Here is a 25,907-nt window from a genome sequence, read left to right on the forward strand (position 1 = left end):
TCTATGTCAAATAGCAGGTGGTATTTTTAAAGAGTAATTTAACAATACTTTACTAGGGAGAGACAAAATACATTATACCTGATCAAGCTGAAGTGTTGTCTTACATTTTGACCTTTAGAAACTACATTTTAGGCCAAAGATAAGGATACGATCTGTACCTGGGAACAAAACACCACCTTTGATCATTTCTCCCATGATGCACCCAACTGACCAAATGTCAACTGAAAACAAAATGCAATGACATTAACATAAAGATTTTGGTTAAAATAAAAAAATATATAAACATTAAAAAAAATCACACACACCATGTATACTTCAAAATTAAAGAAAGCAGTATAAAGTAAAAATGAGTGACAGTGAGTGTGCTCTACCTACCAGCAGAGACTGTATGTCCTACTGCCGAATGCAGCCTACAAACATCACAGCAATTCCTGAACTATAACAGCCACAAACTTCACGTCTGTTTAAAAGGAACCCACAGGTGTGGATGTATATACTCATTTTCATTAGGGAACATAAGGAAGCCCGTCACCTAACTGATCAAACTGCTGCAGCAGCGCAAGGATACAGTCCCTTCCTGGAAAGAGGATTTTGTGGCAAACCATTTCTCCCATAATGCACCCCACAGACCATAAATCCACTATATGTTTGCAGCACAAAAGAAGGAAAAGCAAAGCAAAAGGTCGTTAAAATCAAAGAAGCATAACATGACTGCTTTATATAAAAACTGCAAAACATCACAGAAAGAAAAAAGTGACTTTAATTTTAGCTAATGGAATAATTTAAAACATAAAATATTTTTCAAAAGGCTTTGATTCACAAAAGCAAATGTGAAGTGTAGCCTTTTAGCTACATATCTAATTTAAAGGGAGAGCTATGCACAGAAATCAGATGATTTTAAAACCTGTAGTTTGCCCCTGAAAATTTACTTACAAAATATGAGAATGAACCAACACAAATTTACAAATAAGGCTGAAAATGTACATGAGGTACCAAAATTTAAAAAATAAAACCTTGATACTATTTGGAGGTTCAACTGTGCATTATCCTCTCTCTTTAAGTAAAATAAAAGAAAAAAGCATGAGCAGAAACAGTCCAGCATATTAAAATATTTAACAGAAATAATGCTTCTATGAATAATTACAGTTAAAAAGTTAACCTAACGGTCTTCAGAAATTTTCAAGTTGGAGTTCATCAATCTGTTTTGAGAAGTGCTACGTTTACTCTGAATAGAAAATCATTTGTTTTCTTGGCAACACCATGTTCCATTTACTCTACTATCCCAAGTTCATAGAGAATGAACAAATAATCAAGAAAACACAGCAAAAAAAGTACATTTCATGTTTTCCACCTAAAGTGTTTTAAACTTGTAGAACTAAACCACTTTTGGTTTAAGAAGTTGGTTTCGGCTGAACATAGTATGAAAGCTCCCGCAAATTTATCATCTACAGAGTCTCCTACTAGACTTACTGACCCTTGCCGACTTTATTTATTTTGGCTACACGGGATGAGCAAGGGTTGACCCGCGTCCCCTGTGGTAGAAGTACGAGTCTTAACCACTGGACCACCAGGGAAATCCTGTGACGCTTGTTAATTTTAAATGAGAGTTCCAACCAATGTTGAAAAGAATGCGCCAGATGCAGAAATGAGCAATTTGAGGATCTCCACCCATTTCATTAAAACTAACCACATACCCTGACACTTTATATCTTTGGGTTTGAAAACAGATAAAAAGAGAAGGTGCTTACAGTTTAATACAAGAAGGGGAAGAAACAGCAATTTGAAGGGAAGTTTTAGAAACTTGCATTTGTTTTTGCAGTCTGAAGACTTCAACTCTTTTAATAGCAAAAGAATAAAAGGGCAAGAATAGATGTTAGAGATGCACCTTTAACCATGCAGGACAACTTGGGAACTTAAAATCCGTACTTTCTAGTACACTCATAAGGAGACTATTAGCTCATTACAGAATTTTAGGAGCTATATTTAGGAGTAAATTTTGGAAATCCTGTGGAACTAAAGTTTCTCTAAAATTTCACATTAGAATACATACAAATCTTTTTCTATCTATGGCATAATTCAACTTCCAAGAATAAAATTTTAGAGGGAAAGTTAATGTTTACCTATCAGTTCAGATAAAATTTTTTTCCAGGGTTTTCATTTCTGGCAAAAATCTATTACAACAATTTTTTCCTTGTGGATTTTATAGAGAATTGCAAGCTTTAGTTAGATATCTAGGACACAATTTATGTATATAATCTTGAGAAAAACATATTTTAAAACATTTCTAAAGCTACAAGCATGAGAGGCTATTGCAAGCACTGTCTGGGCAAATGAAGACTGTCCTCAGAATATGAAAAGCCTGATTCAAACATAAAAAGAGCTTTACAGGTCTAACTGCTCAGGCTATTTGGCAGTTTAAATATATCACATTATCTCACTTTCCAAAAAGCTTTGAGGGTAGCTTGCAATAAAAGACATATATATAAAACAAAGTCATTAAAACAGGTATAGGATGGGTGAGAGGTGTCACTAAAAGGTGGAAATTCTTATGCTTAACCTTGCTGTCCTATGTAGTTATCAACATTAAGCACTATATTTGACTCAGTTTCCTGGAGACTGAAAGAACACAATAAAGTGAGTCTCTAGAATTCTTATCTAAGAAAGGAAAGTATTCAACTCTTTACATGATAGTTTTTCTTGGTGCTAATTTCTACTAGGGAGCGCCTAAGATCACAATTCCAAGACAAAGTGACACACTGCACATTATTTATGACAATCAGTGGTTTTACAGCAAATACTTAAAAAACAATGATCATGCTGTCACTTGAAATAGCAATTCTCCAAAAAAAAAAGTATAATACTAAATCTAACTCACTGGATTTTACAGGGTATAAGACAATTTTAGGTCAAGAGTAAGACAACAGAACAGCGTGTTTATTTAAGAACAAAAGAATAATACTGATAATAAATGTTTAAAGTGTTTTTAACTGGCTCAGATAAGAATATTAAGCTAAAATCCTTACTTCAAAGTTATCTTTTTTAGAAAAAAAGAATCCTCAAAACTGATTTGATACAGTTTCCTGATTCAGAGTGAACTGCTGTTTCAGAGTCTTTTGCTAGGAAAAATGTCTAGGTCCTACTTTATGAAGTATTTTGAATTATCACATTTTAAAAGTTAAAGTCAATAAAATCATTATCCATCTTCCAAATGACTGAGATTCAGCAAATTTATACCTTTCTTAGGTATAAATATGTGTATGTATAACATTTTTTTAAAAATTCATGAACTACATGCCTGAGCATTTTCTTCAACCTAATTCTAGTGATAATTTATGTAACTGGCTATATTCGCACATAATAACGCCATTTCTTTAAGGCTGGACACAAGGGCTTTGATGAAACACCATTTCCTCTGAAAGGTCACCTTAAATTAATTATCCATCAGCTCTGCAGAACAGCCTTATTGTAGCTCTTAAAGTCTGCACTAAGTGCTACTGCTACTAACTTTAATGTCATAGGACAGGAAATGTGTGCAAATACCACTGATGTAAACCAAGATCACCACTAGAGATATGGCGGGTGCTGAGATGGGTCCACTGTATACTCCCTGTGCCCATGTTAGAGTGCTCATTTTCACGTTACAGGCAAGAAAATGGTATGTATTCTAGACATGTATTCTTACAGGGGCCATGGTAACAAATTCTTTATCCGATGGTTGTACTGATGGTTATGTATTTGTATTTAAATAAACAGGGGCCCCACATTTTTCTAAACATTTATGACAAAATTTGTAGTTACTTCCAAACTCTTGATAAACACTTCAAACAGCGATAATTTTCTTTACGCATTTCCATTTAAGTATTTACATAAGAAATCTGATAAACAAAAGCAAATAAATCTGAACAGAATTTCAAGTAAATAGTGTTTGCTGACCGTTTTCTTTGTAGCCCATGCCTAGGATGACCTCAGGTGCTCTGTAGTAGCGAGTCACTACGTAAGGTGTCATCATAAAACTAGTTCCTGCAGTCCTGGCCAGTCCAAAGTCAAGAATCTTCAAAGTGCAGTCTGATTTTACTACTATATTACTGGGCTTTAAGTCCTTCAAAAATAAAAATACAAAAAATGACTGCTATGATATAAACAAATACTTTGCAGTCCACACGTTATGAATGAGATCTCTTATAAAACAGTTCATGCTAACTGTTCATTTTCCTCAAACTGTAACTGTTACCACTGCACAGATTCATCATAAACAGACAAACTGAGAAACTAGCTTGAGGGCATTTTTAATTTACAAATACATACAGTAGTTATTAGAAGTTAGTAATGTTTTATTTGCTAGAAAATATGATTAGCTAGATACTTTCAATCAAGGGGTGTAAAAGCGATTTGGAATGGCATCTCAAAGCTCATGTAAGAACTTTTATGGTTAAATAAAGAGAGAATCGTAAGTTAGCATTTATATTCACTTGTACACTAAATTACTAGCTTTTAAAATTCTCATTTTAAAATCACAGTAAGCTTTATATAGATATTATATATCAGCAATAGGCCATTCTATGTCAACCCAATCACATGTCATTTGACTTTTCAAATAGGCAGATGTTCAACTCTGAAGGACCAAAGTAATCATTACCAGTTTTCCCATCACTGATTTCTCACCCAAAATCATACAGATTTGTTCATACAATTTTTGACTGCCCACAGAGGTAGGACAGCACTGTCCTGGTGCCACTAATCCATAAAATCACCTGCTGCTGATGCTACTAAGTAAGGTCTGTGAAGAGCTACCCATGCGAACCCAACCTCAAGGAATTCTATGTTACAATCATAAAAAGGCAGCAGCATAAATACTCAAGGCTTCCCGTTCAACCCATCTGGCCTTTTAGCTACCACGAATCCTATCATGAAAGGAGAGACCGAAAAGAGCAGGCCTGTAATTCACACATATTGAGTATCAGTGATCAACAATACGCAACACTGGCCTGAAAAACGATGGTTAACCACTCCTGCATGCCTACATCCAGCGCAGCATGTAACTGTCTTTAGCCTGTGCTGACAGGCAGTCACAGATGGAGTCAGAAGAGGTGCCACCTGTTTGTTGCTGCTGGTCAGCTGCTAAGTTGCGTCCGACTCTTGGCAACCCCATGGACTACGGCATGCCAGGCTCCTCTGTCCTCCACTATCTCCCAGAGTTGGCTCAAACTGATGTCCATTGAGTTGGTGATGCTATCTATCTCATCCTCTGCCGCTCCCATCTCCTTTGCCTTCAATCTTTCCCAGCACCAGGGTCTTTTCCAATGAGCTGGCTCTTCGCATCAGGTGGCCAAAGTATTGGAGTTACAGCTTCAGCAACAGTCCTTTCAATAAATATTCAGGGCTGATCTCCTTTATGACTGACTGGTCTGATCTCCCTGCAGTCCAAGGCTCAGCCTTCTTTATGGACCAACTGTCCCATCTGTACATGACTACAGGAAAAACCACAGCTTTGACTAGATGGACCTTTGTCACGAAAGCAGTGTCTCTGCTTTTTTAATATGCTGTCTAGGTTTGTCATGTCATCGACTGGTTTTATCAAATTAAAAATAAATATCAGCAGGCTTACTGGAACAGAGGATGAACATTTTTATCATTGCTATCCTATAAATATGTGGTCCTGATTTCCAAAATGCAATACCTCAGCAAAGAAACACTGCATGTTCAAAAATAAATATTATGAGCTTTGATGCTATTTCAATGTCTATCATGTTGGTTAATGATTTAATGGCTCATTGTAGTACTGCATTCTAGTCTAGGAATATGATTTCAACCTTAAACACTTTGGAAGAATTAAGAACAAAATAAAAAAAATTTTAAATAGACATTTTTTGTTAAGGGAAAGATACTTTCGAAAAAGAATGTCATCTGAAATTCATCCTTGTATTTCAATATGTATGGGCTTCCTGGTGGCAGAATAGTAAAGAATACGCCTGCCAATGCAGGAGATGCAGGTTCAATCCCTGGGTCAGGAAGATCCCCCGGAGTAGGAAATGGCAATCTACTTCAGTATTCTTGGCTGCAAAAGTCCATGGAGAGAGGAGCCTGGCGGGCTCCAGTCCACGGGTGGCAAAGAGCTGGACACGACTAAGTGCCCGAGGACACACACACGTGTCAGTGTGCACCCTTCCACAGGCGTTGAGCAGCACCGCTCTCTCTCTCTCTGGAGAATTACCGAACTTGTATGAAGGTGTGGCAGCAGCAGTGGGCTGACTTACTGTTCCATCTTCTCTACCACATTTTTCCAGCCTGAGATTAACTCTAGTCAATGGGATGTGAGTGGGAACTAAGAATAGAAGGGTCCGTTTCTTATACACTAGCAGTGGACCCATTTATAATAGTTTCCAAAAGAATAAGATACCCAGGAAAAAATTTTAACCAAGGTCATGAAAAGACTTGCACACTGAAAACTGTAAAACACAGAAGATCTGTCACAGACTACACTGCATTCCCCGTCGGCCCCCCCACCTCCAATCAAGTGCAAACATTGAAGCCTAACCCTTAATGTGACTGTATCTGGAGACAGGACCCTTGTAGAGGTAATTAAGGTTAAATGAGGTCATAAGGGTTGGGCTCAAGGTAAGAGAACTGGTGTCCTTATAAGAGAAAGAGATGCCAGAGTCTGCGCTCTCTTTTTACAAGCAGGGAAGAAAGGGCACGTGAGGACATGGCAAGAAGGGGGCTACCTCCACAGCAGGAAGAGAGCTCTCACTAGAAACGGAATTTACTTGCATGTTGGTCCTGGACTTCTAACCTCCAAAAACTGTGAGAAAATAACTTTCTCTTGTTTAGGCCACCTAGTCTGTGCTGTTTTGTTATGGTACGCAAAATAGACTAATACAACCTAAGTAAATGGAGAGACATCCTACATTTGTGAATTGGAATACTAAATACAGTTAAGACAGAGAAACTACCCAAGCAGTCTACAGAGTCAATGAAATCCTTGTTGTTATTACACTTCCAATGGCCTTCTCAGCGGAAATGGAAAAGCTGATACTCAAAATTCATATGGAATCACAAGGAGCCCTGAACAGTCAAAATGATACTGAGAAAGAATAAAGCTGATGGACTCATACTACCCCATTTCAGAATTTACTACAAAGCTGCATGCTCAAAATAAAGCGGTACTGATAAAAGACCAACGGTACAGATACAAAGACCAACGGAATTGAGAACTGAGAGGCCAGAAATAAGACCCTGTCTACAGCCAACTGAATTTCAATTGGGATGCAAAATCATTCAAGGAGAAACCAACAGTCTCTCTTAATAAATGGTGCTAGCTGGATCAAATGGATAACTGGATTTTCACAAGCAAAAGAATGAAGTTATTAGCACCTTATCTCATACCATATACAAAACTTAACTCAAAGTGGGTCAACAACCTAAACATAAGAGCTAAAAGTATTGATGAAAGACTAAGAGTAGATCTTTATGACCTCGAATTCGACGATGGATTCTTACACACGACCCTGAAAGTATAAACCACTAAAGAAAACATCAACTGATTTTAGTGAAAATCGAGAGAGATCCAGAAAGTGAAAAGACAACATACAAAATAGGAGAAAATACTTACAAATTACTCATCTGATAAGGATCTAGTATTCAGAATATATAAAGAACCCTGATAGCTCAACAACAAAAAGACAAACAACTCAATTAAAAAATGGGCAAAGTGCTTAAACAGATATTTCTTCCAAGAAGATATACAAATACAAAACAATCATGAAAAGATGCTTAATGTCATTAGAGAAATGCAAGTTAAAACCACAATGAGATACCACTTCATCCTCACTAGGATGGCTAGAATGAAAAAGTCATTAGGAATCAGCAAAGATGTGGGGAAACTGGAATTTTTGTGTACCATTGCTGGAAATGTAAAATGGTGTACTCACTGTGGCAAACAATTTGCTGGTTCTTCAGAAAGTTAAATAAGACCCAGCAATAAAACTCCTAGGTAGATACCCAAAAGAACTAGAAACAGGAACTCAAATACTTCTACCTTAGTGTTTTTAACAGCTAAAAACTAAAAGCTAACAGGTGAAATAACCCAGGTGTCTATTCATGGATGAACAGATAGACAGAATGTGGGAAATATATACAACAGAATATTCATCAGTCGTAAGAAGGAATGACCTGCTGATATACACTCTAACATGGGTGAAACGGAAAACATCATGCTAAGGTAAAGAAACCAGACAGAAAGCTCGTATATCATATGACTCTACTTGTATGAAATATCCAGAAGAGGTTAATCCATGGACACTGAGAGCAGACTGGTGTATGTCAGGGGTTGGGGAGAGAAGGGACGGGGTGACTACCAGGGGTAGGGAGTTTCCTTCCGGAGCAATGACAATATTTTGAAATTTGGTATCAGTAGTGGTTGCACAGTGTGAAGGCACTAAGTATCACTGACCTGCACGCTTTGAAACACTGTGGATTTTATGTTACATCAATTTAACCCCAACAATTAAAAAAAGATAAGACGGTTTTTTCTACTAACCCGATGAATAATTCCAGCAGAGTGAAGGTGCTTGATTCCACACAGCATCTGGTAGAGAAGGTAGGACATTCTTTCATGATCTAGTTCCATCTGAATCACTTGACAAAGATTTGCATCCATGAGCTCCATGACTATGTAACTTTATGGGTGAAAAAAGGCAACAGCTTAAGTATGCAGTAACAATCCAAGAATGATATGTATTAACAAAATTTTAATTATTACACTTACACATCCTGAAATTCTTCTAGGGATTTCTGTGGTGTAAAAACATTCAAAAGGCCAATTATCTGTGGCAAAAGCAGAGAAATAGAAAGATTTTCATTTGGAAACTGCAAATACATGGATTAAAAAAAAGACACCCTCTCTATGAAGTTTTTCAAGTCTTATGTCCTAAGCTTAAGTAATCGCCTTATTTTATATATTAAACGATCATGGCCAGGGTTGGGGGCAGGGAGAGAAGCAGAGCACAGAGGATACTAAGGGCACAGACAAGACTCTGAATGATACTATAATGGCAGATATATGCATCATTACACATTTGTCCAAACCCACAGAATGCACACCACCAAGAGTGAACCCTAATGCAAACTCTGGGCTCTGGGTGATAAGTACATGTCAATGGAGGTCCACTGATCATAAAAAAATGTACCCCTCTGGCGGGGGGTGTTAACAATGCAGGAAGCTATGCATGTATGCAGGCAGGGGATATATGGGACATCTCTGTACTTTTCTTTACATTTTGCTGTGAACCTAAAACTGCTCTAAAAACACAATTTTATACACACACACACAAACTACACCAACAGAAGAGCTCCAGAAAATCCATTCCATTTATAAACATTCAATTATTATGGACTTGTATTATACAATTCTCTACATAGCCTTTAAGCAAGTCTTAAGCACCTTCTGCCAGCTTCTATCCAACTCAGTGCCTTTATATAGCCTCAGCCCTTCTGACCCCTGGTTTTTCATAAAACTGCACTTCCCCAGATTTCCTCATTCCCCATCTAGTTCACCAGTGTATCCATGGGCATGCAATCTTTCCCACTATTGTTTTCCAGTCCTCCCTTCTCTATCTGTACCCTTTTCCTGGGTGATACTATGTATGTTTTTTCCCTCCAAATCTATGCAGATAATTCCAAATATTCATTAAAGGTTCTTTATTTTATTAGTCTCAGATTTTCATTGCTACTTCACATGAGGTCTCTCAAAATAATATAAAATTGAATTTATTATCTTTCCAACGCAAACCTCTTACTTTTCCATAGTATTTTCTTTTTTACAACAGAAAGCACAGTGATTTTTTTACTCTTTTTCTCAATATCTGAAAAGTGAGTGTCAGTCGCTCAGTTGTGTCCAGCTCTTTGTGACCCCATGGACCGTAGCCATTTGCATCATAATAAATAAAAGAATGCTAGTTCCAGTCACTATTGTCAGGGTGAGTTTCAATCTCTTTTCACTTCCTGTGCTATTACATATGTTGAGGATTCTAACATCTCATCTAGACTGTTCATGCTGTAAACACTTCTAACACTTAGTTCCCTAACAATGGTTTTCTGCACATCCAGCTACCATTTTACTGTCCATTGGTAGTAAAAAGATAATATCACTCACCTTTTCAAAAATCTAAAGCCACCAAAAAAAATTCTAAAACTCCCTTGCAGTACATTCAAAGCCCTCCATGACAGGACAGCAATCCACTTCATCTCTTGCTAAGCCCTCTATTAAACTTGATACTTGAGCAAGAAGGCTGTTTCTAAAAAACTGTCAAGGCCTTTAAACATACTATCCCCTATGTTTGTCACTTTCCTACTAAATGCTACTACGTCTTCAAGGTAGGCCTCTTCTGTAGGGTCTGATGGTGCCCAGTTCTTGACAGAGCACAGTATTCTACTCTGGCCCCACAACATCTATGTTATTATGGCATTTAATACACTGTAGCATAGTCTTGCTTTCACAACAGCCTCTTACTCCTTTTTACATTTTGACATATAGGAAAATACCTGACACATATTTTTGAAATGTGTTGACAATTATACTTAGAATGTTTTTCTAGACATAAACTTCATGAGGGAAGAACCCACGTTAGTCATTTAAGCATAAAGCTTTGATTACAGACTTCCAAATACATGTTCAGTACATGTTCAGTGTTAAAATTCCGAAAAATAATTCTCAGATCAGAGAGGATAAAACAAATTTGTTTAAGACAGAGGAATAAGTATCAAACTGTTCTAAATGCCTCCTAACATGCCTAACCAGATGAACTACACACTTGGAGAAATAGTGAAACCATTCGCATTCATAGCTAGGCAATCCCAGAGTAGAAGTGTGGTATCAGAGATGAAAAGCACACAAGGGCAGAAAGGGTATCAGTGGTTTCTCAGAACTGAGAAACGGAGGAGGATGGGAGATGGGGGAACGAGAGCCAAAGGAGTGGGGTTTCTTTGGGAGGTGGTGAAGATGTCATAGAACCTACTGTGGCGACAGTCATATGTATCAGTGAATATACTGGAAACCAATGAATTAAATGGACTAGTGGTATGGTATGTGAATCCTATCATAATAAGGCTGTTATATAAAAAAGATTAAAATGGATAGCTGTCTTCTTTTCCAAAAGAGAAATGAAGAAAATTACATCAATTGTCCACTGGACAGCATTCAAGGACCGATTAACTGGGTGGTATACGACCGCTTTGAAAGAAGCATAAATTACTAGAGACACGTACAAATCCACTGAGAAACTTTCCTTCTGTCGACAGAAACAACAATACCAATAATAACAAAGAACAGCAACAGACGAGAGAAATGCAACCAGACATAACATGAGAATTTCAGAAAGGCATTTTTGAATGAAAAAATATAACAGGGTGAAAGTCATATGTCAAAGTTTTTACAACCACTAGAAAACAGAATTAGGAATGTTTTACTAATTTCATTTAAATATTTTTTAAAGTTTCTGCTAAACTGCTTTATCCAGTATTATCAAATAAAGTTCCAATGTCAAAGAATAATGGGAACAAATTCATTTATGTGCTAAGGTTCCAGTTTTCTGAAATGTCAGCTTAACAGAAAACAGAAAGCAGATGAGATAAACCCTACATTAAGTTCTAAAACATGTACCTGTTTAAAATTCCTCTTGAAAAGTAGATGTCAGAAAATTACACAATCTTCATTTCAGAAAGTATGTTTCATCTAATGTTTAATGAAGTTGAGAAAAATTTCACAATGCAGATACACTTTTAAGCTATGTTTCAGCCCAAAGAACAATTTAAAGCACCTAGTGTTTTAAAAGATTTTGATATTCAGGTATTCATTTAGAAGTCTTGATTTTATACTTAAGAAATTTTCTGAATGTTCACTTACATTTTTGTGATTGACACATTTCATAAGAACTAGCTCTCTGTAAGCACGCTTAGCATGAGTTTGATTCTGAAATGGCCGACTTAGCTTCTTGATTGCAACGTTTCTTTCAAGAATGGCATCATAAGCTGCGCTGTAATAAGAAATTCCAAAACAACAAAAATTTAATCAAAAATCTGCAAACTTAATTATGAAACATTCATGTAGATTTACTTTCTCCAAAGATAAATGCAACTGAATCAATTTCCAGCCCTTAGTACTCAACATGTTTCTTAAAATATTAATGGATTAAAAGCAAAAATGAATTGTGAAGAAAGGGACTGCATGTTCACTGGGGGTCAACCAAGATCCATCCAGCATACAATGGGCACATAATACACAACTCTTTAATGAGTATTCAAGTCCAACAGATATACCTTAGACCCTAAATGAATTCCTCACCCCAAATCGACATTAAGGAAAGACACGATAAAAAATACATGTGGTCATAAAGTCTACTCAAAACACTTGTTGAAGAATTCTACGTAAGTACATCACCTCCTCCTCTTCAGACACAACAAAATGAACACAGAAAGAGCAAAGTACATATAAAGGCATCTATATGAAAGATTGTTTTATAAAAGTAAACACAAAATTTGTTTTGGAGGCGAAATTAAAAATCAAGTTATTCATCAATGCTAGATTTCAGGACACCAGAAGCCACTTCGTAACTATTAATGAAACACCTATAATCCTGGGAAATGTAACACTACATTCATCAACTCTTCATCTCTCGACCATACGGCACTGACCAAATGGTACACTTCACAAATGACAGGTCAAAGAAAGTAAAGCACAAGTAAGGTAAACTGCCTAAAAATTATAGAATAGTATGATCGAAGAGTAAAAATCATTTGGATTAATCACTGCCTGATATAGGGCCAGAGAGGTTAACTAACTTGTTCAAAGTCAGCCAGAAGGTTGAAAGCAAAGCTGAGTCTAGAAGACTGAGAGATAAGGTCATGCTTTTCATCTGCTGCTGCTGCTAAGTTGCCTCAGTCATGTCTGACTCTGTGCGACCCCACAGACAGCAGCCCACCAGGCTCCCCCGTCCCTGGGACTCTCCATGCAAGAACACTGGAGTGGGTTGCCACTTCCTTCTCCAATGCATGAAAGTGAAAAGTGAAAGTGAAGTCGCTCCGTCATGTCCGACTCTTCACGACCCCATGGACTGCAGCCCACCAGGCTCCTCTGTCCATGGGATTTTTCAGGCAAGAGTACTGGAGTGGGGTGCCATTGCCTTCTCCGGCTTTTCATCCTGGAGCATTATAAAAGACGATTTCTATTTGGAAAATCAGCATTTGTTGTTGTTTAGTTGCTAAGTTGTATCCAACTCTTTGCAACCCTATGGACGGTAGCCCGCCATGCTCCTCTGTCCATGGGATTTCCCAGACAAGAATACTGGGGTGTGTTGCCATTTTCTTCTCCAGGTGATCTTTCTGATTCAGGGACAGAACTCACATCTCCTATACCGGCAGGGGGATTCTCTACCACTGAGCCACCAGGGAAGCCCAAAGGCAGCATAATACTGATTAAAATTATTCTCAAACCTAACTGGAACCTAAATTATTCTCTAACCTATTCCTAATAGAGGAAAACAACAGAATGGGAAAGACTAGAGATCTCTTCAAGAAAATCAGAAATACCAAGGGAACATTTTATGCAAAGATGGGCTCAATACAGGACAGAAATGGTATGGACCTAACAGAAGCAGAAGATATTAAGAAGAGGTGGCAAGAATACACAGAAGAACTGTACAAAAAAGACCTTCACAACCCAGATAATCACGACGGTGTGATCACTCACCTAGAGCCAGACATCCTAGAATGTGAAGTTGAGTGGGCCTTAGGAAGCATCACTACGAACAAAGCTAGTGGAGGTGATGGAATTCCAGCTGAACTATTTCAAATCCTAAAAGATGATGCTCTGAAAGTGCTGCACTCAATATGTCAGCAAATTTGGAACACTCAGCAGTGGCCACAGGACTGGAAAAGGTCAGTTTTCATTCCAATCCCAAAGAAAGGCAACGCCAAAGAATGCTCAAACTACCACACAACTGCACTCATCTCACACACTAGTAAAGTCACGCTCAAAATTCTCCAAGCCAGGCTTCAACAACAGGTGAACCGTGAACTTCCAGATGGTCAGGCTGGTTTTAGAAAATGCAGAGGAAGCAGAGGTCAAATTGCCAACATCCGCTGGACCATGGAAAAAGCAAGAGAGTTCCAGAAAAACATCTATTTCTGCTTTATTGAGTATGCCAAAGCCTTTGACTGTGTGAAAGTCACTCAGTCGTGCCCAACTCTTTGCGACCCCATGCACCATACAGTCCATAAAATTCTCCAGGCCAGAATACTGGAGTGGGTAGCCTTTCCCTTCTCCAGGGGATCTTCCCAACCCAGGGATCAAACCCAGGTCTCCTGTATTGCAGGCAGATTCTTTACCAGCTGAGCCACCAGGGAAGCCCAAGAATACCGGATTGGGTAGCCTTTCCCTCTCCAGGGGATCTTCCTGACTCAGGAATCAAATCGGGGTCTCTGGCACGGCAGGCGGATTCTTTACCAACTGAGCTATAAGGGAAGCGTTCACAGTTTGACTGTGTGGATGACAACAAACTGTGGAAAATTCTGAGAGAGATGGGAATACCAGACCACCTGACCTGCCTCTTGAGAAACTTGCACGCAGGTCAGGAAGCAACAGTTAGAACTGGACATGGAACAACAGACTGGTTCCAAACAGGAAAAGGAGGACGTCAAGGCTGTATATTGTCACCCTGCTTATTTAACTTATATGCAGAGTACATCACGAGAAACGCTGGGCTGGAAAAAGCACAAGCTGGAATTAAGACTGCCGGGAGAAATATCAATAACCTTAGATATGCAGATGACACCACCCTTATGGCAGAAAGTGAAGAAGAACTAAAGAGCCTCTTGATGAAAGTGAAAGAGGAGAGTGAAAAAGTTGGCTTAAAGCTCAACATTGAGAAAACTAAGATCATGGCATCTGATCCCATCACTTCATAGCAAAAAGATGGGGAAACAGTGGAAACAGTGGCTGACTTTATATTTGGGGGCTCCAAAATCACTGCAGATGGTGATTGTAGCCGTGAAATCAAAGACACTTACTCCTTGGAAGGAAAGTTATGACCAACCTAGACAGCATATTAAAAAGCAGAGACATTACTTTGCCAACAAAGGTCCTTTTAGTCAAGGCTATGGTTTTTCCTGTGGTCATGTACGGATGTGAGAGTTGGACTGTGAAGAAAGCTGAGCGCCAAAGAATTGATGCTTTTGAACTATGGTGTTGGAGAAGACTCTTGAAAGTCGCTTGGACTGCAAGGAGATCCAACCAGTCCATTCTAAAGGAGAACAGTCCTGGGTGTTCATTGTAAGGACTGATGTTAAAGCTTAAACTCCAATACTTTGGCCACCTCATGCGAAGAGCTGACTCATTTGAAAAGACCCTGATGCTGGGAAAGATTGAGGGCAGGAGAAGGGGACGACAGAGGATGAGATGGCTGGACGTCATCACTGACTCAATGGACATGAATTTGGGTGTAACTCCGGGAGTTGGTGATGGACCAGGAGACCTGGCATGCTGTGGTTCATGCGTTTAGAAAGAGTCAGACATGACTGAGTGACTGAACTGACTAACTGGAAACTTGAGCTTTTTTTGTGGCTATTTCACTATATTAAATGTAGTGAAGAAATTATGTGTTAAGAAACTGGCACTGCATAAAAGGGTACATCTGTACACTCTATATACTGTAACTATTGCCTATATACATGTATATACATACACATACCAAAACATATTATCTTTATTAGAAAGTACCATTATTACAGATATGTTCTTCCCAAATTTAAAAAAAAAAGCAAAATAAAAAAATCAGAGGTCAACCAAATGTTTAGAAGTTTTGATTCAGATAAAGCATGTTTTATTTTTAACCATTAACTGCATTCCTATTAATTTCTTATCTAGTATATCAAAGTAATATTTCAAACTCTAAAATTGAAAATTTCAAGTATCTCATTGAACTATTTTGTATCCAAGGAAATTAGATTTCTAATTATTGATTCTCAAATGTGCACAAATTAGAAACACCTGGGTATTCAGAGGCCCCAATCCAGACCCAATGAATCTTACTATCTAAAACTGGGGCCCAAAATAATGTCTTTCAAAAAAAATTAAGTTCTTCAGTTGATTCTGACAATAATATAACAGTGACTTTAAAAAGTTATTATTTGTCTATTTCACAGTAATGTTTTGGAAGGAATAATCAAAAATTTGAAGGCATTTATTCCTTAGGACCGGTGTTACTTTCCAAAGCAATTTTTAAAAAATTCTGGTACACAAATTTCAAAAAAGCACTTACCTGAGGATTAAGTGAAGGTAGTGTTGAGGCAGTCCAAGCGCAGGTTGGAAAAGAATTTCCAGACACAGAGCATTTCAGAAGGGAGTGAGTTTATTAAGAACAAAGAGCAGAGATAATGTGGGCACTGTGAGCGCAGTGGACTGATCTCCTAACATACTAGGGAGAGTCAACAGTTTTCCTGAGCCAACAGCCCATTTTCACAGCCTCAAGATACAGAGAAGTCCTGCAGGCAGGCTGTCGTTAGGTGATTGGCTGGGGCGCTATAGGTGTTTACTGGACTGGGCGTCTTTGCCTAATTTGGAGTCAGGAAGCTTGTTAGTGATGATCAGGGGGCTTTTGGCAACAGTTACAAAGGGGCTCGATTATCTTTGGAGATGACCCTGGTCCTGGGTCCTGCTTCTGTGGCCTTGCTGCAAGGCTTGCACCTGTGGCCTTGGGGCACGACTCAACAGTACAGAAACTATATTTTTCAAATACCATTAACCATTTTATAAATAGTATATTCCTCACAACAACCATGCATATATTAGATGGGAAAACAGGCTATAGGAGAGTAAACTTGCCATGCGTCACAAAGTTAATAAATCAAAGAGCTAGAATCTGAATCAAGAGTTTGCTTTCAAAATTCTTTACAATATTGATAATTACATTATTTTCTTCAAATTTAACTTGTGGTTGGTTAAATGTGATTAGTTAAAATGATAACCAGCCAGCCAACAGTGCTTTATGAAATGACCCAGCTTATGCACTTTGTGGCAGTAGAAATCACAGCCCATAAGTGAAGAATACAAAGAGAGAACAGATGTTTTTACTGTTGCTCTTCAGTCACTAGATGGTGTCTGACTCTTTGTGGCCCCACGGACTGTAGTACACCAGGCTCCTCTATCCTCCACTATCTCCCGGAATTTACTCAAAGTCATGCCTGTTAAAAGTTGGTGGTGTTACTGTTCCCATTACACAAATTTATTGATTCTAATATTTCACCATTATTTCACTTAAGATTTTTAAAAGAAATATGTTATTATAGGTAAAGCCCCTTCCTTCTCCCTTATTCTCAGAGGTAAGTACTACTCTGAGTTTGGTGTTTATGAATGTTTTTACATCTTTGCATTCATAAATTACACATGATATTGCTTTATATATTCTAAACTACATATATATGGATATCCTACATCTTGTTTTTAAACTCAACATTACATTTCTGATTATCCTTGTGGATACATATAGCTCCAGTTCATTTTAAATGGTATACAGCATTTCACTGTATTTCTATTCTCCTACTGATAGATTTGATGCTATTACCAATTTTTGCTATTGTAAATGGTATTGCAAAGAACAGCGCTATATATGTCTCTTTCTAAACATATGCAAGAGCTGTTTGCAAGAGTTTTTCCTTGAACTTGGGAGAACTGCAGGATTATAAACACTTAGGATTTTTAAAAGATTCAAAAACAAATCTGGTCCAAGAAGAGGTAATACAGATATAATTATGCTTCAGTGAGGCTTAGACTCCCCAACACTAGCTTATTATGCTAATTTAGTGACCTAAAATCATTAACAGAAATGTCCCAAAGAGTGTTTTGATTTTCAGTTTATTAGGAATTATAATGATCTATAAAGCCTAGGTCTTCTGTAGAAATTAGCCTGTAAATCAATTTTAAAGATACATATAGTTTTGAAACACATACAGTGAGACATTAGCTGACTTTATTCCCCAGTGTAAAATAAGATTTATGAAATTCCAGAATTTCATTACAGTGTAAAAGTGATGATTAAATGAAGCTTCTTACTGAAGAGTTAGTTATGGGAATAGACACAGAATTAATAAGCATGCCACTTATTCTTTCCTGATATAGATATTTGTCTTTATGTGGCTTAAGACCAAGTATTTAATCATAATTTACACTTAGAGATGACAGAGCTGATTTACAAAGTTATGTTTTCTGAATAATAATAAGAAGCCTTAATGTCAGAAGGAAACAACTTATTATTACAGCTTTAATTTTATAGTTTTAATTTAATTTTTTGAGGCCAGCTAAACATTTACCATGGAATTTATGAGAGGAGAAAACAAAGCAGTTAATGACTTTTTGCCTAACTTTTGGAAGTAAAAACTTACCATACTATTCCTTGGGCTCCTGAACCGATAGGTTTTAAATTCTGATACCGTTTCAGGACTGTGAATGTAGAATCTCCAATCTCTACACTATAAAAATTGCTGTCACGCTTGCTTCTGCTCATGGTGGCAAGCAATTAATTTAATGGCTTCATCCAAAAATTCACCACAAAGCTGCAAAATGGAACAAAATGTAATGTTAACAAAGTGAATTTGCTTAATCTTAAAATTCAAGTCATTACTCTGTTCACAGATTGCTAGATCATGTTAAAAGAGCTGCTTCATTACAAATCACAGTTACAAAGAAAAAATACCACAGAGCCTAGTTAGCATCTGTTACATTTAAGAAATAACTGATAGTTTAAAAAAGACAAAAACAAAAAAAGCAAGTATTATAATTAAACATGCTTTTAAGGTCACTTACAGTTTAAAAATTTAAACTAGTCCTTTTCATGTGTTGATTATAGACAAAATTATATCTTAATTTTTGTAACTGATAAACTTTCATTTGAAAACAATCCACCATCTCACTAAGTATATGTGGAAGGAACAACAAATTGACAGGCTAGTTATCACGTATCACTCCCACCAAACAAACTAACAAGCACGGAGCAGCACTCGGCTGTCACTGTAACAGCTCCCGACGCCCAACAGCGACATCTGGGTGCACTGTCTATGCTGAGGTTGTAATGGCTGAAAACTGAGAATTAGGATAGAAAATGTAAGATTAAAAAAAGATATAAGAAAATTATTTTAAAAATAAGAAAATATAAGTGAGAGAAGCATTTAGTATACTGAGATATGCTAACAAAACAGTCCTGTTTTAAATTGCTTGGGTCGCCTAAAGCATAACCTAAGTTCTGACCACAGTCTTTTTTTCTTTTTAACCATTTGTCTGATTAAAGCCAAAGCAGGCTTTTTCTACCCATTTGAGTACTGGTTACTGACAAACCTTATTATCTATCCTTACTAGACAAAACCAGCCTATTCTAAAATGCACGCAAGGGATGTCCCTGGGGGTCCAATGGTTGAGACTCTGTGCTTTCAATGCAGGGGTGCAGGTTTGATCCCTGGCCAGGGAACTAGGATCCTACATGGCATGAACCATGTAGCCAAAAGATAAAACACAATAAAATGAGCCTTAAAATGTATGCCATACAGTTCCAACCTACTTTCTGTATCCCAGGATAAACTGAGAAACCAATGAGATCTAAAGAACTTTTTCTGTGCATGGTCTTAAGACAATGCTAACAACAGAAACAACAAACAGCCAAATTCTGATAAGACTTACAATGCAAAGATTTAATCTGAAGTGTATTAAATGCTTACTATGTGTCAGGCACTATGATGTACCCTGGGGCCAGATCACGTAGGGGTTCAAGAACTGGATACTAATAGCTTAGTTCTTAAGAGGAGGATAGAAACCAGCACAAAGTTAAAGTACAGAGTAAGAGAGGGCCTTGACCAGCTGCTACTTGGAGGCTACACTGTTAGAGGCGAGGGAGCAAGAGCTGGAAGAAGAAAACCAGTGAGCTACTGAATACAAATGAAAGGAATAAAATTAACAAGTTTTAGGTTTGTGGGGTTAAAAAAAGTTAAAAAGTACAAACAGAATAGGCTTTAAAGAAGAAATAAAATAATTAAAAGCAATTGAGAAAGGAAAGAAACTAATTAGATTAAAGAAAAGCCCAGAGGAACATCTCCAAAATCAGTAACTAAACTAGTCATGTAATACTCCAGAGAATACTGTCTGAAACCAAAAGTCTCAGTAACTTTGCCTAAGTTGAAAGACCCTAGACTTGTCAATTTCTGCAAAAAAGCCTGTGGATATACTGATTGGGACTGCACTGAGTAACAAACATCAATTTGGGGAGAAATGATACTCTAACAATTTTGCGTTCTCTGATATTCATTTCAGTTTTCTGATCCATATTGATGATACTCATTCATCCGTTCATTCTTCTTTAAGTTCCCTCAGCAACATTTTATAGTTTCCAATATACAGATCTTACAAAATTCTGTTCAACTTCTCCACAGTACCAACAACTTTTAGATGCTATTGCGAATGTTTTTATTCTTAAATTTCAGTTGTTCATTGCTAGTACAAAGAAATAGAATTTATTTGTATAATAACTTCATGCTAAGCTCGCTTGTTACTTACTTAGCAGACTTTCTGTTCTAGACACACAAGCAGTTCCGTTTCTTCATTTCTAATCGGGATGGCTTTGACTTCCTTTTCTTTCCTCACTACAATGACTATAACCCTGAAGAGAAGTGGTCTGAGCAAACATCAGTCCCCCACTCCCTCTCAGGGGAAAAGCATTCAGTCTTATACCACTGAATGTGATGTAAAGTGTGATACAAATTATTGGATTTTACCAGATGCCCTGTAACAGGCTGAGAAAGTTCCCTTCCAAGTCCTAGTTGACTGAGTTTTTATCACTATAGAACATTCAATTTTGTCAAATGATTTTCCTGAATCTATTCCAATAATCATAGTTTTCCTTTCTTACTTAGTAGGTTCATACAGTGAATTATGCTAACTGATTTTTGAATGTTAAACCAAACTTATATTCCTGTAACAAATCTTACTTGGTCAAAGTGTTATCCTATTTTTTTTTTTTTAAATAACTACTGATTCAGTCCCATCACATCATGGCAAACAGATGGAGAAACAATGGAAACACCGACAGATGTTAATTTCTCGGGCTCCAAAATCACTGCAAATGGTGACTGCAGCCATGAAATTAACAGACGCTTGCTAAACTCAGCAGTGGCCACAGGACTAGAAAAGGTCAGTTTTCATTCCAAGCCCAAAGAAAGGCAATGCCAAAGAATACTCAAACTACCGCACAATTGCTCTCACCTCACACACTAGCAAAGTAATGCTCAAACTTCTCCAAGCCAGGATTCAACAATACGTGAACTGTGAACTTCCAGATGTTCAAGGCGGATTTAGAAAAGACAGAGGAACCAGAGATCAAATTACCAGCATCCGCTGGATCATGGAAAAAGCAAGAGAGTTCCAGAAAAACATCTATTTCTGCTTTAGTGACTATGTCAAAGCCTTTGACTGTGTGGATCACAATAATCTGTGGAAAATTCTGAAAGAGATGGGAATACCAGACAACCTGACCTGCCTCTTGAGAAACTTGCATTCAGGTCAGGAAGCAACAGTTAGAACTGGACACAGAACAACAGACTGGTTCCAAATAGGAAAAGGAGTGCGTCAAGGCTATATATTTCACCCTGCTTATTTAACTTATATGCAGAGTACATCATGAGAAACGCTGGACTGGAAGAAGCACAAGCTGGAATCAAGATTGCCGGGAGAAATATCAATAACCTCAGATATGCAGATGACACCACCCTTCTGCAGAAAGCGAAGAACTAAAGAGCCTATTGATGAAAGTGAAAGAGGAGAGTGAAAAGTTGGCTTAAAGCTCAACGTTTAGAAAACGAAGATCATGGCATCTGATCCCATCACTTCATGGGAAATAGATGGGGAAACAGTGGAAACAGTGTCAGACTTTATTTTGGGGGGCTCCAAAATCACTGCAGATGGTGACTGCAGCCATGAAATTAAAAGAGGCTTACCCCTTGGAAGGAAAGTTATGACCAACCTAGATAGCATATTAAAAAGTGGAGACATTACTTTGCCAACAAAGGTCCATCTAGTCAAAGCTATGGTTTTTCCAGTAGTCATGTATGGATGTGAGAGTTGGACTATAAAGAAAGCTGAGTGCTGAAGAATTGATGCTTTTGAATTGTGTTGGAGAAGACTCCTGAAAGTGCCTTGGACTGCAAGGAGATCCAATCAGTCCTTCCTAAAGGAGAACAGTCCTGAGTGTTCATTAGAAGGACTGATGCTGAAACTCCAATACTCTGGCCACCTGATGCGAAGAGCTGACTCATTTGAAAAGAAAGACACTAATATTGGGAAAGATTGAAGGCAGGAGGCGAAGGGGATGACAGAGGATGAGATGGTTGGATGGCATAACCGACTCAATGGACACGAGTTTGCGTCAACCCCGGGAGCTGATGATGAACAGGGACACCTGGCGTGCTGCAGTCCATGGGGTCGCAAAGAGCTGGACCCAACTGAGTGACTGAACTGAACTGGCTAGAATTTTATCACTATTATCGACCTTTTTAAAAAGCCAGGTTTTAATTTCTGATTCTATTTTGTACTTTTCTATTTCTTTGGTTTCTGCTTTTGCCTTTACTCCTCTTTTTGTTTTGGCATTACTGTTATTCTTTAGTTTCTTTAAACAGACGCTTAAGAGTAATGATTTGAGGACTGCTTTTTATAATATACACACTTAATACTGTTAATTTACCCTTAAAGCAGCACTTTATAGCTTCATTCCCCAATTTTTTACCATATCTATATTTAATTATAAAAAAGCAAAATTGTATGGCGAGCTTACTTTATGCTATGCCCTATTTCAAGTGTTTAATACTCTTTTGTTCTCACAACAGTCCTATGAGGGTTTTCTATTAACAACTGCCTATGGCTAGAGAGTAAACTCAGTCCCTGTCACCGCATCTTACCTGGAGTCCCACACACTCCTTCTGTCTGATGTTGCACTACATTAAGAAAGGACCCATTGTTTTTCTAATTTTACAGATGATGAAGCTGAGTCTGAAAAAGGTTACCTATTGGTTACAAAGTTAGTAAGGAGTAAAGTGAGGGGTTTTTGTGTGTTGTTTGAGTGAGGATTTGAGTCCTTCATCCATACACTATATATACTGAGTCCAAGATAAAAAAGTCTTGGTGCTGAAGAAGATACAAAGGAAGAGGAGAAGTTATAAACATGCTGAATCTTAAGCATGTTGAGACTGAGATGGATCCCTGAGATATCCAAACGGAAATATCAACTTGTTAGCTAGATACAGAACTAAACCTCAAGGAGATGTCTGGGTGGAAGATACAAATTTAAGAGTTGGCATTGTTATTAAAGCAATGAGAAAGAATGGTATTACTCAAGAGGATGTTGTAGCAAGAAAGGCTTGAGTCAGCTTTGTGGATACCCACAGTTTAATGAGCAATTAGAGAGAGAGGCCAGTAAAGAAGCCAGTGAAGGTGTAGCCAGAGACAGAGACAATGAGGAGAACACACTGAAGAAGCCAGAGGAAGAGTGTGTTAGAGAACAGAGTGGCCCAAAGTGCCGAACGCTGCAGAGACGTCCAGTAAGCAGAGTGACGGGAGCGGAAGCTAGACTGGAATGAGCGCAGGTGAGGATTAAAGAACACCATTTTACAAGTAAGTGGGGGTGACTATCTCTTTAGAGAACTTTAGCAAAGAAGATGAGAGGAAATTGATGGAGAATGATATATGGTCAAGAAAGGATGATCCGATTAGATACAATATATAACATTCTACAACACAGCATGCATAACATATATAATACAAAGACAACCTGAACATATTCATCTGTTAACAGAAAGGACTGCAAAAGATGGGAAGGGTGAGACGAGGAGAGTGAAAAAGAAAACTAACGTTTCAGTTAGAACAATCTCTCTGAAAACATAGCGAGAAATGGGATCCAAAGCATGTGTGTGGCCATACAGATGAAGATACGAAAGTAGCACTGCCGCCAGAAAACACCTTCAGAAGACCAAGACAGAAGGAGCAGTCTCCAAGGTAAGGGTGTTAAGGATACCAGTGAGACTTAGAGAGGACGCGTTTGGCATACTGTTCTCTCCATGGTGAAGCTGAAACAGGAAGAGTGTTAGGAGGCAATGATACAGAGTCTGGTAACTCACTCCCCTACTCAAAAAGGCCTCTTTGTGGATTAAAAACCACAAAAGTATAGGTAGAGAATTTAGATGTGACTGCTTACGTGGCTCATGGAGAAGGCAATGGCACCCCACTCCAGTACTCTTGCCTGGAAAATCTCATGGACGGAGGAGCCTGGTAGGCTACAGTCCATGGGGTCGCTAAGAGTCAGACACGACTGAGCGACTTCACTTTCACTTTTCACTTTCATGCGTTGGAGAGGGAAATGGCAACCCACTCCAGTGTTCTTGCCTGGAGAATCCCAGGGATGGCAGAGCCTGGTGGGCTGCCGTCTACGAGGTCGCAGAGTCGGACATGACTGAGGTGACTGAGCAGCAGCAGCAGCAGCTTACGTGGCTCAGGAAAAAGAGAAAAGACAGGCATTTATTATGCCATTTAACAGATGAGTAACTTAGGCTAAAAGTGATTCACATGCAACAGAATGTTGTAGACATAATGAATTTCAGCTTCTGCTTTCAAAATATTCCTCTGCAAGAACACTACACTCATGTCAATGTGGCTAAATTATCACTCCCATACCCTCATGCTCTGATTTACTAATTTCCCTTTCTTTTTTGGGGAAATTTTTTTCACCTCTTTTTTTTTATATCTATGTAAATTATATCTACAGAGAGAGAGAGAAAGTCGCTCAGTCGTGTCCAGCTCTTTGTGACCCCATGGACTGTAGCCTACCAGTAGTCCATGGGGTTTTCCAGGCAACAGTACTGGAGTGGGGTGCCATTTCCTTCTCCAGGGGATCTTCCCGACCCAGGGACTGAACCCAGGTCTCCCGCATTGCGGGCAGATGTTTTACCATCTGAGCCACCCAGGGAAGCCTTCTACCTACCAAAGACTAGTTTAAAAATAATATTCAGAGGCCTTTTCCAGCTTGAATCTAATTTCTCATCAAAACCACCTTGTATACTTGGATACGCAGATTTTACTACCAGACTGTGTGGTCTTTCTGAGGGTAAGGACTGTGTCTCCTATACCTTCAGATTTACAAAACATGTCAGCTCTTCAAAAGAGGTAAAATTTAATAACTGCTAAAAATGTTAACCAAGAACATGAACATTTTTAAAGCAACAAATTGAAGTGTTCTGTTTATCACTGTTTTCCTTCATAAGTTGGGGGGGGGGGCGCGGGGGGAAAGACTGAATTAGGTTTTTATGACCGAAGGTTTACTTCTGTAACGTCTATACAACAAACAGGACTCAACTGCTATCAGGCCGGTGCACCCATGAAATGGTTGGTCTGGTGAGCCTGAATGTAGAGACAAACAAATTAAAGTTAGCAGTTTTATAAAAAGTACTTAAGGAAAAAAAGAATGAGTTCAATAGAGCCATAAAGCCAGGCCTCACAGACAAAGGGAAATAATTCAGGCAATGCAACGAAGTTGAGAATTCAAGACAGCTCCCATCATCACATAATCTCGATGGTAAGCCTCGGGGGTTGAAGTGGAGCCTGTCCATCTTTACTCACCTTGTTTCTATGGCTACCAACAGATGCCAACAGTGATGGTCAACGCTGCATGTCAAAGCTGTGTTAAGTCTGACTAGGCCACAAGGCACACAGACACTTGTGAAACATTACTCTAGGTGATTCTGTGAGGGCGTCTGGATGACTTTAACATTTAAGTCAACAGACTAAGTAAAGCAAACTGCTCTCCTTAACGTTGGCAGGCCACATCCAGTCTGCA

At 38.3% G+C, this 25,907-nt stretch overlaps 1 protein-coding gene across 5 annotated transcripts in view; it reads right to left on the reverse strand.

Moving 5' to 3' along the window:
* Nucleotides 1-25,907, reverse strand: part of MAPK8 (mitogen-activated protein kinase 8) — a 98,415-nt gene that overhangs the window by 16,262 nt on the left and 56,246 nt on the right. For 2 of the 5 annotated variants that reach the window (XM_018042429.1, XM_018042427.1), the window contains exons 2-7: nucleotides 18,430-18,600; nucleotides 11,900-12,029; nucleotides 8,765-8,823; nucleotides 8,537-8,675; nucleotides 3,934-4,099; nucleotides 150-221 (exon numbers count right to left, since the gene is read on the reverse strand). In XM_018042429.1, the coding sequence (XP_017897918.1) occupies nucleotides 150-221; nucleotides 3,934-4,099; nucleotides 8,537-8,675; nucleotides 8,765-8,823; nucleotides 11,900-12,029; nucleotides 18,430-18,551 (688 nt within the window). In that variant the 5' untranslated portion in view covers nucleotides 18,552-18,600. Of the gene's footprint in view, nucleotides 1-149; nucleotides 222-568; nucleotides 641-3,933; nucleotides 4,100-8,536; nucleotides 8,676-8,764; nucleotides 8,824-11,899; nucleotides 12,030-16,310; nucleotides 16,910-18,429; nucleotides 18,601-25,907 lie in introns of those variants that run through there. The other 3 variants (XM_018042428.1, XM_018042430.1, XM_018042431.1) reach the window with 2 other exon arrangements.

Source organism: Capra hircus, chromosome 28 (assembly GCF_001704415.2).
Source record: "Capra hircus breed San Clemente chromosome 28, ASM170441v1, whole genome shotgun sequence".
Taxonomy (NCBI): domain Eukaryota; kingdom Metazoa; phylum Chordata; class Mammalia; order Artiodactyla; family Bovidae; genus Capra; species Capra hircus.